The sequence below is a fragment of the Musa acuminata genome, chromosome BXJ3-6, assembly GCF_036884655.1.
Source record: "Musa acuminata AAA Group cultivar baxijiao chromosome BXJ3-6, Cavendish_Baxijiao_AAA, whole genome shotgun sequence".
Lineage (NCBI taxonomy): Eukaryota > Viridiplantae > Streptophyta > Magnoliopsida > Zingiberales > Musaceae > Musa > Musa acuminata.
Genome location: NC_088354.1, coordinates 3,132,130 through 3,147,605, shown reverse-complemented (window position 1 = coordinate 3,147,605; position 15,476 = coordinate 3,132,130). Strand labels below are relative to the sequence as shown.

The following is a 15,476-nucleotide window of genomic DNA, read 5'->3' as shown; positions in this document are numbered from 1 at the left end:
TACCAGAATCTGCTGCTGTAGTCTGTACAAACACAGAGGTATGAAAGGAACCACTCCTAACGCTGGATCAAGAGATCGGCAGACCATTGAGAGGCAACCGTATTTAACTCTTATTATTGGCTGACCAACTCTTCACTTACCCTTTGCTGTTCTTGAGACTTGGGAAAGAAAGTAGTACTCATGAATTACCAATCGGGAGAATCAATGAATAGGAACATAGAATCAATTCCATTTTTTGTAGAGGGTATCAATTCCTAATCTGCTCTAGTTCCTGGTATTACACTCACTCAATGTCCTTGCAACTGCCATTCTTTCTCAATTGAAAAAATGACAAAGTCAAAGGTGGAGCAGCTACCATTAAGAGACCAAGTCCATCCTGTGTAAGTTGCATGTTTTAAACACGGCAACAACACTCGAGACCCGATACAACACTATATTACAACTTCACTTCGTATGCATCAAGTAACCTCACTGAATTTTGGATCTCCACCATTGGGATTTTATAAAATATCACATTAGTAGCATGATGTTTGTATGAGACAACATTAGTCAAGGTCCCTAGCTACTCAATAATTCCAATCTAATATGGTCTCTCATCCAAATTGGAAGTCATCACAACATTGATTGGATGCATTTTATAGAGAACCAACAGGTAGAACAATCTTCACTCCTATGTGGGAGACTTAATCTAGTCAACTCATGTTCAACCAACCTCCATATTTATCACATTATATCTTCCTAATCCCTAATTGTGATAGGTCTTCTCCTAAATGAACCAAAAAGAAACTGCAAAAATATTATGTTTCACAAATTGAGGCAGACCAAACATATTTATTAAGAGCAAGGATCATAATTTTGTACCGTATCGGAGTTTCGAACGTAGCTCGATACGGTACAAAGTACCAAGTGGTACACCAAGGTGTACCGCTTGGTGTGTGTGTGTGTGTGTGTATATAAGTAAAAGAAAAAAAAGGGCTTGTCTGCTCGTGTGGGGATAGTTTCCTTCTCCCTGCGCAAAAAAGCGCGACGAGGCAATGTCACCGCCTCGTTTCTTCTACCGCATTGGGAGAAGAAATGTCACCTTGACGAGGCGACGTTTCTTCTCCCCGCGACGTTTCTTCTCCCCGTGTGGATGAGGAGAAGTCGCCGACGACGTCGAGGCCTCGTCACCTCATACGAGGAGGAGGCAACATCTCATCTGCGGCGTCCGGCGAGGGAGGGCGACAGCGGATTGGGATCGTCGAGGGAGAGTGGCGTCGGATCTCCAAGTTCTCCCTTTTCTTCTCCCTCTTCTTTCTTCTCCCTCGATTCTCCCTCGGCTAATGCCATATAGTAACGAGCGACGACAGTCGAAATCGACCGTCACCGATCGATTTAGGGTGGTAACGAGGCAGAAGCAGCCCCAATCGACGGTACGGTAGCGGGCAGTCCGCGTACCGGTTTACTGGCGGACCAACACGTACTGCCCGGTACGGGCAATATTATTTGAAATTAAAATCCTTGATTAAGAGTAAAGATCTATAGAAAAAAATATTATCAATATTCAAGAATTTAATCAAGCACTATTTGAAAAGCACTCGCCGCTGTCGCTGTCGCCGCTCGCGCCTCCCGCTGCTCGTCGCTCCCGCTCCCTTTCCCGCTGCCGCCGCTGCTGCCGCTGCCGTTGCTCGCCACTCGTCGCTGCTTCCTTGTTTCTCAGTCAGCAGGCTCAGTATACAGTATACTGTTAATATTAAGTTTATTTGAAATGATTAATTTTCAATACTGTTAATAGATTTTCTTAATTTAATAGCATATTTTTATTTAAAATTTTAAATAATTATATGTATTAATTATATTATATATTTTTATATTTTAGCGCCTCGGGCGTTTTTGGACCTTGGCGCCTTTTGGCGCCTAGCGCTTTTTAAATCATTGGTTCCATCAACCCCAAAACAAGTGCTCTAAAAGTCGTGGATCCTCACCTTTGGGGCTTCCAACCAAGAAGGCTCCGATTTCCTTATTCTCCTTACAGAATGATGATTAATTTATAGACAGTAACGTCACCTAATTAGCTACCTCACTTCTATTCCATTTTTTGTTTCTTTTTAAAACTATACTCTACTAAAAAGAAAATGCTTCTGCACACATAATTTATTTTATTAATCAAACAAAGCTTAGTAGGCTTGCCTAACATTTATTAATAAGACTATCTTTGTAGTCAAACCTCCAAATTTCACATTTTCTAGGAGACCATAACAATAATTATAATTGCTACACTTGTTTCAGTTACTAATTTACTATCAACTAGCATAAAGAGAATACAACATTTAGGTGATCTTTATGTTTAATTTCTTTAGTTCATTATTGATTATCAAGTTAACTATAAACGGTAAGAGCATACAAATCTAGAATCGTGAATACAAATCAGAGACATGTCTTACAAAGCCACTATCAGTTGTAGTTGTAATAATATTTTTTATTCATTTCTTTCAGAAAACCAAACTTAGATAACCTAGACGTAACAGAAATGCATTTACAAAGTTGAGGCATTAAGCATAAAGTAAAATGCTTATTTCTAGGACACAAAAAAGTAGTAATTAATCGTTGACATAGACAGAACTATGACACATTAGGAAAGAGTAAATGAAGAATAAGAATATAAGAAAATACCCAAACTCACTAACTAGCATCACCTTTTCCAAAGATCCACTTTCTCTCAGAGCATGTAATGTTGTCGCACCATATGATATTAATCCACCAACACAAGAGGGATCCACCTTTGCCAATGCACGCAATGTCAATGCAGCTTCAATGCGCACCTGCAAAAAAAGGTCTGAGCCTCTGTACCATAGTATCTATAAAAAGTATAAAAAATAACAGAAAACAACATAATCAGAGCTAAGCTAAAGGCTTATTACTGGAGATACCAACTGTTAATGCTAGCGTTCAGCTAATTAAAGATCTCAACAGACGGAACCAATTTCATGTAGGGTTATTGTAAACATAATCATGTTTCAGGACTATTTCTAGCATATTTAACTTATCAAATCATAGGCTTGAATTACCTATCAATTGGTCATCAGTTTGGGGCCTGGTTCTAGCATCGTGATAAAACATAACAAATAATCATTATTTTATATGTCATTGACCATTTCAATAGCTTTTAACTAGGAAATAGAGTTCAGACTTTTTTGCTGTCAATTTTGATCAGTTCCAATTAAGATTCCAAACAAAAAAAGGATAGTTTGCCCCATAATGAGTTTACTTCACTACAAAATGATCTGATGCTATCAGAACCACCAGGCTGCCTGCCATTGATGTATGGTGCCTTCTTGTTATGGCGTCGTATAGATAACCAATAATTTCTAGAAACAGTTAAGTAGAGAAGAACAAGATAAAAAGAGGAATTTTTTTCTATAACATGTTTTTGATGCAACAGTAGCATTAGTTTTCTTGGCAGCAGTTACCACAGAATTAATCCAGACAAATTTTGCATGTCTAACTTTAAAGTTTTAAACATAATAAGATCTTAAAACCACAACAATTGGTTGAGTAATAAGATCTTCTTTTGGCATGAACCACCAATTATCAGCACTATTAGCCAGTTCATAAAATTCACTGTTCACTTAAGAGATTCCTACACAATAAGCAAAACTGGCTATCTTAAACTGACATACTGACAGTTGCTTTCCTCTTTATCACTGGTAGAGGACATCCAGATGCAAACAATTAGAATTTTTATGTATTTGGAATCCTGAAATGGTAAACACATTTCCCTATGTGAGGATAGGAGGATAAGTCTTCCATACATCAGATTTTTTATATCCACTTGTTCTCTCACCCCAAAAAAATGTGTCGCTGATATAATGACAGTTACACATTGATGCATACTTACTTTTCAGAGAACACTTATAAGTTTGCATTTAATGGATCAAACAAATAGAATATAGAAGGATCCTAAACACGTAAATTAATTTAGAAATAACATGAAAAAATTTCTCCCTTTGCAACCCATTATGCAAAGGAGCTGGTATTATCACAATTTTTTTGCTAACAGAACTTGGAGCTTATGTCCCATTCTCTATGGCTAGCCTTTTCTTCGGTAGCGGCTTGTGGATTTGACATGGTCATATAAGTAGAAAGAAACTAGAGTGCAACTGAACAATAATCCAGTGCGGTTCCTGGATCAGAACTAAAATTTTGCCTTTCAATTCATCATGCAAATTACTAGACAGAAGCTTTAGCTTAGGGTAGAATCGAATTAAACCAGACAAGGGGTTGAACACATCAGTTATTGTATGATCTTAAACATAGATTTCTTAAGAACTGCCAAGATAGACCAATATATGTTGCAAGCATGCCGAGTTAAGATTCAGGTAAATTATGGTGAGGGAATTAAATGAACATTTTCTGCTTAACTGGTGAATTATTCTCCAAGCCTTTACCAACTTATCTTCACTCTTACTGTTTCTGGCAGATAATTGTGGTTATCATGTCATTTCTCATTCATCCCCTGCTATGCCAGTGTTGAATAGCATTAGAAAACAATTGTGTACTAAGAGACAAGGTGCTGAAAGTCAAATGAGGTAGTGAATATAATAGGATAGTTTTGATCTATACAAGGTACAAATAGCTAATTTCAAAAGAGACGGTCGACTCAAAATCGCAATAGATGGTGAAAATAGCTAAGATCATTGGCTTCGGTCAAGTCCTTTCACTTCACCTGACCTCAAAGGAAAACCATACTACATTATAATAAGCAACAGTATCATTTTCCTCATCATAGTCATGCCCATCAAACTGCTAGCATGGCAGGTCATGTTCAAAACCCACAAAATGAAAAAGCATCCCATGCTAGTGCAGCTGTGCTGCTCATTCAATATTGATACTCTTATGACTTATCATCATGGCACCAGCATGATACAACCTGATATACAAGAAAACACCAGCACGATAGCACCAACAACATTGTATACTAGGAAATGGTTGGTAAACTAGAAAAAACTTTGGTTGATGTACTCACAGATATATATCATTCTGGTGGGAAACAATGCAATTGCTAAGAGAAGTATCCCTTTGAGACATTTTTTATAGTCTTGAAAATTGAAAAGTATACATGTCCTAAGAAATGGTTAAAAAATCCTATGTTAAAAAAAATTAATTTTTCATTCCAAGTAGACAACTTGTTCCTCAGAAGTAGTTTATACTTTATATGGCATACCGAAGCTTTAAATCCAACTTACAGAAGATTGTTAGAGTTAGAAATTGAATTGCAAAATAGAGTAACCAACCAACTCCTGGGAAACCATAAGGTGTCTTGCAAATTATAACTTTCAAGTGGGGCCTGGATCTTCAAAAATCGAAGATTACATATACTCAAGAAAAATAAATACTATAGGAGGATCTTCTAAGGAAACCTACAAACCAGCAATTACTATAGCTTTGCTTAGCTGAGCACCACATCTGATGACCAGAGCTGGTATCATCATTGTGTTTTATACAAGAGTTTGAGATAAGGTATTCATGGGGACATGTTGTCCAACTGCAGTTGAATTTATGTCTTAGCGTTGTTAGCTCACCAAAGGGCATCTATCAAACCAAGATTTTAACTACCAATCAGAACACTCCAAAGAAAGATTTCAAATACTGGATGGACCAGTTTGTTCTGACCAATATCTACCTATTTAACCAACAACAGTCAGCATTTTTTATTATTTTTACATTGATACTAGTGGTACAGGTTGGTATGCAGGTCCATATACTAGTATCAGACTGGTCCACTCGAGTTACAGGAATCAGTATTGGACTGAGATTTAAATCCTTATACCAAACTATATAGACATCATCTAGAAGCCAGCAAGATCTCACTAATGTGGAGTTTAAACACAATAATTAGCTTAATTTATTTCTCTTTTTAGTTTCGGTAAGATCCAAATAGCCTAGATATGGGGTTATCCATATCAGTTCTAACTTGATCTAAACTGAATTTGACAAATTCTAATTAGAATATGTTAATTAAGGTTTGAAGCATGCTTGTTTTCATAGTGCTTAGATTCCAACTCTTTTGCCTTTGCTTTCACAGTGCTTTCTGGCACAGTTAGCATGCCTCTTTGGTGGTTGACGCAGGTAAACGATTATTTAATCACCTGTCAGAACCTCCAGTGTATATATACATGGGCATGTGTCAAAACCTTTGTAGCACACTATGTTTTGGCCCACACCAATCCATGTCAATCTTGGCACCAAAATCCTTGGACCTTGGTGAATCACTATGTTTTCATTAATTTGTTTATGATTCAATAACTTACATCCATTTGGTAGTTGTATATTTATCTGATGAAATGGTTCACCATAAGATCACAGTTGCAAGCTCTCATAAAATAGGACTGCATTTATTTCTCATTTCATCCACAATTGGTGTAAGGAAAAGATTTAATAATTTGTTTAATTCAAAATTTAGAAGCTTGAAGTTACAAGCTTTCAGCATCAAATCTCATGTATGTATAACACAAAAATAAAATGCAGCAAGCTTATCACCAGGACTTGACCAGATTGTTCAGACCTTATTTAACAAAAGATATGAAAGTTAACTACAACTTATCACTTAGAGATCGCCATATCTCTTTGAGTTGGAACACCTGGCATATATATAAGTCAAAAGTATCAACTTAGATAAGTCAGGACAAAGCTCGTGCCCATAAGCCTCGTAAAAAGCTTACATGTGATGAGGAATCGCATAAGGCTCCCACAACTGTGTTATCAAGGATGTTTTTGAATTCAACTGGAACCTGCACATGTCAAAACAAAGATAGAATCAAGTATCAACATAATGAATCACAAACAAAAAGGGCTATGACACTATTGACATGAATCCATTAAGTTTTGCAAGAAATCATTGTTTGAAGCATTTAATTAACTGCAAATATGCTGGACAGCTAATGTCACATGTGGTATGATTTAAGTGCTATAAATCAACATTACTATCCATGGTGCAACCATCGATCTCATTTCAAACCTCCAAAGTAGGTGCAAGTACCAGAAAAAAAAACCGTAGGAAAGAAGGGGGATTGCCCTGGAAACTAAAAGACAAGTTTTTGTGGGAAACAATGCAATTGCCCCAGAAGCTATTGTATGCAAATAAAAGCATTTACCAGATTGTGTGCACCATACAGTAGTGACCAAGATTCAATAAAAGATGGTACACACCCAACACTATATCATTAGGCAAATAACACAGCAAAAGGTGTCGTAGACATAAGTTGGACTATCAGATACAAGGTGTCATAAACCTACAATGTATTCAATGAATATCAGTCAGTACCATTGCTAATAAGGCTGTACCAAAGTGAGGCAAGTTACCATATATGTAACTGAGTGATGCCCAAAGTAGCAGGCCAACCTTTTTTTCATATTTTCTTCTGTTCAACTCTTCCCTCTAGCTTCATCCATATTAAACACCATCTTTTTTCGCTGATGTACTCTTCCATCTTTATATATGTGTAAATAAGAAACAATCCCAACTTGACATGAGAAAGCAACATCAACTGGAACCAAACACAGAGGATAGTCAACTAGTTCCAAGCAGCTGTCCTTATTTCCAGCAGGGTCCACGAATGATGTCTAATTAAATGATGATGTGGCAGCCATACAGATGCCTAATCAGCAACATTTGGACCCAAAGATGATGTTGACCAAAGATAGCAGCTCGGCACTTGGTTTGTAAAATTGATTTTCTGAAGGTGATTAGAAAAATCAGTCGTTAAATGGTACGAAGGAGTCTCAAGCCTATTCCTAACTCATCAAGGACTACTCAGATAAGGAATCTATTCCAAGTCAAGCTGGGAATGAAATTATTCCAGGGCAAGCTTAAAGCTTTCTAATTCTAGAAGCTGGGAATTAGAAATATTTCAAGAGCTTAAAGCAACTAGAATTAGTCATAAGGAGCTGAACCGATTAGGAGAAACTATCACTATTCCAATCAGGAAAGGAGAAGGTCGTGATACTGTAGCACTGTTGCAGCATGGAAATAATATGCTATTCCTGCTAAAGCCTATTCCTGTCTTTGTTATCCTTCTTTCATAACATAAAATTTTTAGTTATAGGACTTTCAAACAAGCTTGGGGCTTCTCCGCCTCGAATGGAAGAAGCACAAATTAGAATTTTCACTACTAACATTTGAGTTCATCAAAAGAATTGACAGAATCTTTGTCTTAAAAATACCATATTTAACTTTCAAATTTCTTACAAAATACAAAATTGACACATCAAGTAAAACTTTATACTTGCTTGTTTCTTTTGCAAATAATATTATCTTGATGTTCCTTGAATCCTTCTGCAAATGTTTACTAAAAATTTGAAATGACTGATATTGGAATGTCATACTAGAAAATACCTAATCAAATTATGATATAACTGGGTAAGGCTGCATACATTGTCCCTTCCCAAACCACAGATTGTGGTACACCCTTTTATTTTAGCATGTAATGATATTGGAACGTGACAGAGACTTGAATCGTCGTATCTAGTTCCTTGAGAATATATAACTTCTATTTATACAAGCTGTTTTAAGCAAATAAAGAATGGGAAATTTTTGACATATTATATACCATATAACTAGACCAAACGGGCACCTTGGAATCTATTGAAGGAGTAAATTAAAGCTTAAAGCCATATCTTTTTTGCTAATCCAACCAAACATGAATTGTTTCGCTTTTCTGAACACAATGCATCACCGACTCTAATTAGTATGCCACATGCACATCATTCTGATTTCTTCCAACTTAGACATATATGTCAGAAAAATAAGTCTAAACATCACAGATACTTCTAGTATGATATAACTTTTAATGCTAATTAAAGTTGAAGATAAATATTGTACATGAAACGTGTTTCAGAAAACATAATACCCATTTTCCAACCACAAGGTTCATGATATATCAGGTCTCTGGGTATACAAAAATGGTGTTATTTAACATCTTACCTCACCCAAATTGTTCAAAAGATAAGAGAGGATACGCAATGTGGCAACCCTCATTGATGGACTACAATCAGCAGTCTCCAGCTGAAAGAGGAAAAAGAAAAGGAATGAAATAACAACAAACAACTCGATACAATTCCATGAAATTAAAAGCTATACCAAACCTTTCTACCCAGAAAACCCAAAAAGCTGCGTTGAGAAGACTCGGTCAACTGGTCTGCTATGCCAACCCGTAGAACATATAGAACACAGGCCTTCAAAATCAAGATATAGTTTTAGGCTTTGCGCTAAGCAAGAACAAAACAATATGAAATCAAACATATGATATAATATTTTGCAGATCTTGTTTTTAAGATTGACAGCTTAGGTATCAGCAGATCATGTTAAGTGGATGTCATATTGATACAAACATGTCTTTGAAGCAACAAATCATGAAACATTCAGGACAAAGCAGGGAACATTTTGTCCTGCTTAATGATACTTGTATCCAGATAACCAAAAGGAAGTCAACCAACTGTTGACCAACCCAGAAAATGTAAATTTAGAGTATCTGAATGTATATGTTGTTCCAATAGCCACTCAATAACTATCTCTGTTGAGACATCCTAGTTGTTAATGTAGGCCTCATGTTTGAGTCCCACATGAGGGCATCTTGTACGCGGTTTAATGTGATGAATAAAAATTATTTTTACAAAAAGGTTCAATTACTCATATAAAATAGGCCTATAGCCATGTGACCTAGAATGCTTAACTTCATGATATTAATAGTGAGCAACCTAACCTTATATATCAACATAACTCCTTGCACTTCCAATATGGACCCAATCAGAGCATCAAGGCAACACAATCCCCTTCACTCAAAGGACTGACATCTTCATCGAGGCCCAACACATAGCCTGTTTGTAGTACAACATTTGATTATACCAAATCACAATCTGACCAGACAGGTCCACTACCTTGGAATGCCTTTTAAGTATGATTCATCTTACCGGTCTGTACCAATGTATCGATTGACTATCAGTACGATATACCGAACCGTACTGATGTACCAACACAATGCACGATGGGGCATACCAATAAACCGATATGTGCCCGTATCTGTCCTTTATCAAACTGGTACATACTGCTCATACCGAGTGGTACACTCCAATACGATGAACCCTGCTTTTAAGTATATGATTGATTCACCCTATTTTATTTGAAGATTTAGTTTGTTAATCTGTTATTAAAAAGAGTAGCAAGAAGGTATAATATCTGATGGAAAGTGGACATCACAAAATGTATAATCCTGGAAAGAAGAAAGACATTATTAGAAACGGTGTAGATATGGAGATCAATGCTTGAATACTTAAGATGATACTTATAGTTTGCGTATAACTTTGTCAACATGTATATGATCATTTGAAAGCAGAGACTGTGACCTTGGTACTTCAAGAAAACAAAGGATCAGAAACCTAAATAGACCAGGTCCACAACCAAGCCCTGTCTATCATTTGGTCACTCATTAGGCACTTCATTATGAACCTGATCCATCAAGTATATTTCTTTGAGATAAAAGAAAATTCTTCTCTAGTCAGGATTTTTCCTTTCCTTGATGAAGGATAGCATGGATTAAACCCTTTGATATGAGCCAGACAAATGATAGAAATATGTGATGTGCTAAGGAAATGAATGATGATACTCACTGGGTACTTTCAATACATGTCAGATTCTTCAAAACAATCTTAGATACATAAACCACTTACACTTGTGTTAATTGTTGACATATGCATCTAATACTTATGTCACCATTAAACATGTTCAATACAGGTAAAATGTATGGATTCTGGAATTTTGACGTAATGTTTATAATGTCCTTAATGTTTTGATAGTTGTGTGAATGTTTTAAATTGCATACATGATGATCGTTTATTATTCAAAATTTCAAACTGTATGTAATATTTTTAACATATTAGATTTATAATGCATATTTATCATTTGCGGCGTCTACTTGCAGTGCTCTACTTTCTATGATTTGGCATGCTAACATGCTGTATGATGTCACATTTGTGTCCTTTCTTAATAAGCTTTTATTGGGTTTCTTATAGTGAAGACAGAGGGTTTCCTTCAAGTTCTACGATCTAGCAAGCAACTTAATAGGAAACAAAAGTGAATCAGACATATAGTAGAAAATTATATCTCAGTGAAAAATATGATTTAGTTAACTATACAAACAAATGTCAAGCAGACCAAAAACTACCCAAGGTTGCGTTGCATCTCTTCATATAGATAATTATCCAAACCTAATACAGTTGTGGAAACTTTCATAGACAATTAAATCCATATGACGGATGAAAAGTAACTTCAAATTGAGCTACACGAGAAGACTCCTGTTATCGAGGAGCAAAAGAATACCAGCACGTGAGGATCAGCAAAATCATTCCCTTTAAGAATGTCCATCACAACTAAAGCAAAATTTTGAAGTTCACTATCTGGGATATTATACTTGTGATGAAGAACCTGCAACATGTAATACCACAGTGGAGATAAACACTAAAGTACGGATTCAACCAAGCAGCCAGCAAATTTAAGAGGCACTTTCACAATTAATTATAAGAATATATGTTAAGTAATCCAAGAAGAAATGTAAAAACAAGAATCATTCTGAAGTAATATCCAATAAAATAGTTAATACAGAGTACAAATTGGCTCACATTCAGAATAAAAGATCATGCTGAAAAAGTAGAGAATTTTGTATATTTCTTCCTTTGACAAGGACAACAGTGATTCACAACCAGTTGAACAGAGAAACCACAAAGAGGTAAACAAGTCAAAAAAACTAGCAATGTGTAGAAGAAAATTATGTCTAACAAAGGATAAAATGATTATGTACCTCTTCCTAACATTAATTATCTGAGTATGAGCTACAATACTTCTTCATAACATTGATAATATGGGTATGAAACTGAATTAAAACGATGATACCTGGTCACAGATAGCAATGTGAATAAGCTCCCTGACCACAAAAGGAATTAGGAAACATGGAATAAACTTACCTGTAGAAAAGATACCCATGATAATGTGAGGCCAACCCGAAGGTCCTTTGCACGAACTCCGCTTGCTGTAAACAAAAAGGAGAAAGAAAAGTGCAAAAAGAGGATATTAGCAGATATAGAGAAATACAATCAATTGAGTAGAAATGGTCATATTTGATAGAGTTTTTTGCAGAGAACAGTCAACAATTTGCTCGATGAAATGTCAAACAACTGCCTCTCAAAGTTCAATAAGAAAAAAAGAACACATATGAATATCCAATATTCACATAAAAATGTTTTCTTGGTTTCCTTTATGCTACTTTCCTTTGTACCATCTACATATCATAGGTTGTGAACTGAAAACAAACCATATAATGGTAAAGAGTGACTTGGAGATTCTTACAGGTGTTAGTCAGATAATTGTATTTGTTGTAGTGATACCAGATACAAGCTGTTATGCAAGATCACACAAATTTGTAGTCACTAGAATAATTCTTTCAAATTAGCATCCTTCAGAAACGACGACTTATCCATGGTAAAACCTTGGTTGTTACTGCTGTAACAACCCTAGTTTGATCCCACATCAGAAGTGAGAGAAGTTTGCAGTTAGTCTATAAAGACTGCCACTAATTGGGCTTAGTCAGACCATATGACTCTATGAATATCAAGTTAATAGATTATCTATCCCATTCTATTTGAGTGGTGACAAATGGTATCAAAGTTGTCTTAGTATTTGATAACAGGGGCCTAAGTAGAAAAGGACCACCCATACAAAGCATTGAAGGCACATCAAAAATGTGAATTATTGTGCTGAGCATCATGTGCTATGATTTGATTCTAGGATATGTTGACTCTCAACGAAGACGTCAAACCCTTAAGTTGGAGAAATTGTAACAACTTTAATTTAATCTTACATTAGAAGTGGGACTGTGGGAGAAAACTTGAGTTGATCAACCACTTAAGCATTTAGGGCCACATGGTTTTAAGCAAGGTCTGCCATACCGAATCGTACCGCCCGGTATAGGCGGTACGTACCGGTCCGACAGGTCAACGGTACACGGACCGCCCGGTACCGGTCCGACTGTAGCAGTACACTGTAGCACCGTAGAAGTGCAGCAGTACAGTGCACTGTTGTAGTGACTGTAGCGGTACATTGCATTGTTACAATACACTGTAGCACTGCAACAATACAGTTACTGTTGCAGTGCACTGTTATAGTAGCAGTACAATGCACTAGTACACTGTAGTAATACATTGTAGCAGTGCTACAGTACTCGATGCACCTGAGTATACCGCTCGGTACACCATACCGTACCGGTCCCGAGCCCAGGTCGAAATACCGGTATGGTACGGTATTGCGAACCTTGGTTTTAAGCCTATCAAATTAATGGGTTATATATACCATTCGGCCAAGTCTAAACAATGACAAAGCATATCATCAATCCCACACAAAATTTGGACTACTCAACCATCTCTTCCAAGCATTAAAGGTATCTTCATGCATGTGCCAGCAGCCCTTTCTTTCTTCTCTGTTCTTTTCTTTTCCTTGCTTTGCTTAGTAATGAAATCGCTGTTTTGTACATTATTGCAGCAAAGAATGACAAGATATTATCTGCTTTTTACAAAAAAAAAAAGATATTATCTGCTAACAATACACAGAAATTCTGAACACAAGTTACAAAACACTAACAGATCACCGACTAATCAGATTTTAGTACATGAATTTTATAAAACAATATTCACAACTGTATATCACTCATTTCACATGCAGCTATCATTTCACACCCCATTAATTCTCAACTAGATTCCAACAGTGCACCTCAATTTGCACAACAACAACAGAACAAATAGAACAGAGAATAAGAATCAGAATAACTGAAGCAGTGAAAACCTATAGGTCAATCAATAAACAATAAAACATAGTCACACAATGTAACAAGTATTCATGAATAACAAAGTTAAAATGAAACATGTTAAACTAAAAAGCAAAATCTCTCTGAACCAGTTCAGGACTACAGTCAACCATTTAAACATTTAAACACAACTCCACTGGACACACATTGCTGAAATACATGCATGCACGCCAAAATCATAAAGTATAATTCAAGCAAGTCAAGACTTAAAGCCTATCAGCCAGCACACATGCAAGTCAAGTAACCAAATTCGTAGCAGAAGTCTGTGGAATGCAAAAAATATATATAAGAGTTATTTTTTATTTTGGACACTAGACGGAGCTGGAGCAAAGGCAGAAGCAATGCCTTGATATGGCAAGAGGTCGTGCTGACCACCATCAGCAAAGCACAACATCATTAGGCGATGCCACCACAGACTTGATGGTAGAGGCCAAATGGGAAAATAGGAAAGGAAAGATATTAAGAAGTGCCTACCTGTATAACATCTGGCCTAGTTTTATACTAATCTGTCAAATTTCAAAAATTAGTCGTGCCAAAAATCCTACCAAAGGCAAATCTAGTCAACAGGGAGCTTACCTTCAAAACTAATGTGTATGTAGAGAACATCTACAATATTAGTTTTATTTTCTCTCGCAACCAAGAAACAGATGTACAAATTTTAGCCAGGTTTGGTGGAGCATCTAGAAGAAGAGGAACATGACCAACCAAATTGTAGGGAGAGCATTTATTGCAGAAGCATAAATAAGTCATGCCAAAGAAAGGAACAATCAATCTTTACCTCTAACAAATGGTAATATAAAGTGCTTTTGCAAACCATCCTCCAACATCCGTACAGGAGCTGGACCTTTATTCCCTTGTTGTTTCACCTAAAAAGATATGTTTTCTCAAATTTTACCTCATGTGACAAACTTCAAAATATAGTGGTTGCTGATTTACCTGTGCGTCAGGATTCATTGCAAGAGCAAGCAAACCACCCAAGGCTTCGGCAAAAGCATCCCTAACAGATGAAACAGGATCATCAAGAGCCTAACCAACCAAAAAGAGGACAAGGTTGAGCAAATGGATAGATTAAAGTTATGCATAAAAAAATGTTAAGGGAAAAAATCATGAACCAATTTGGAGAAAGAGACAGCATACTTTGAGGCAATACAAAATAGAATTTTCAAGCTCTGTGACTCCTAATCCAGGTCCACCTATACTGGCAAATGCCTTCAAGCATCTTGCTGCAGCCATTCTAACGATGAATGATTTGTCACTTACACCAACACGCATTACCATGCGGTATGCTTCTGAATACGCCGTAGAGGGACCACTTCCACCACATCCTTCCAATGCATTCCCAAGCATTTGTAATGCATCTTTTCTAACAAAATCCTGAAGTTATGGTTTAAAAATTATAAGAATTGCTTAGGAAGATAAACATAATGCTTTCTATGTGGTAAAAAAAAAAGAATAATATAAGAACAAAAACTGATGGAAAATCCTAAACTAGAATATGAACCCATAAAGCCTTAAAAATCAATATCAAGAAATTAAGAACATCATGGTAACCAATAAAAACAGCAATATCAAATAAAAAAAGTAGATGCA

General features: G+C 36.3%; 1 protein-coding gene across 8 annotated transcripts in view; it reads right to left on the bottom strand.

Annotated features, from left to right (window-relative positions):
• The window catches only part of LOC135640441 (protein SWEETIE-like), a 75,263-nt gene that overhangs the window by 50,746 nt on the left and 9,041 nt on the right, over positions 1-15,476 (bottom strand). For 7 of the 8 annotated variants that reach the window (XM_065154872.1, XM_065154873.1, XM_065154874.1 and 4 more), the window contains exons 4-12: positions 15,024-15,260; positions 14,823-14,912; positions 14,665-14,752; positions 11,995-12,059; positions 11,354-11,458; positions 9,124-9,213; positions 8,963-9,043; positions 6,702-6,770; positions 2,676-2,801 (exon numbers count right to left, since the gene is read on the bottom strand). In XM_065154872.1, the coding sequence (XP_065010944.1) occupies positions 2,676-2,801; positions 6,702-6,770; positions 8,963-9,043; positions 9,124-9,213; positions 11,354-11,458; positions 11,995-12,059; positions 14,665-14,752; positions 14,823-14,912; positions 15,024-15,260 (951 nt within the window). Of the gene's footprint in view, positions 1-2,675; positions 2,802-6,701; positions 6,771-8,962; positions 9,044-9,123; positions 9,214-11,353; positions 11,459-11,994; positions 12,060-14,664; positions 14,753-14,822; positions 14,913-15,023; positions 15,261-15,476 lie in introns of those variants that run through there. The other variant, XM_065154880.1, reaches the window with a different exon arrangement.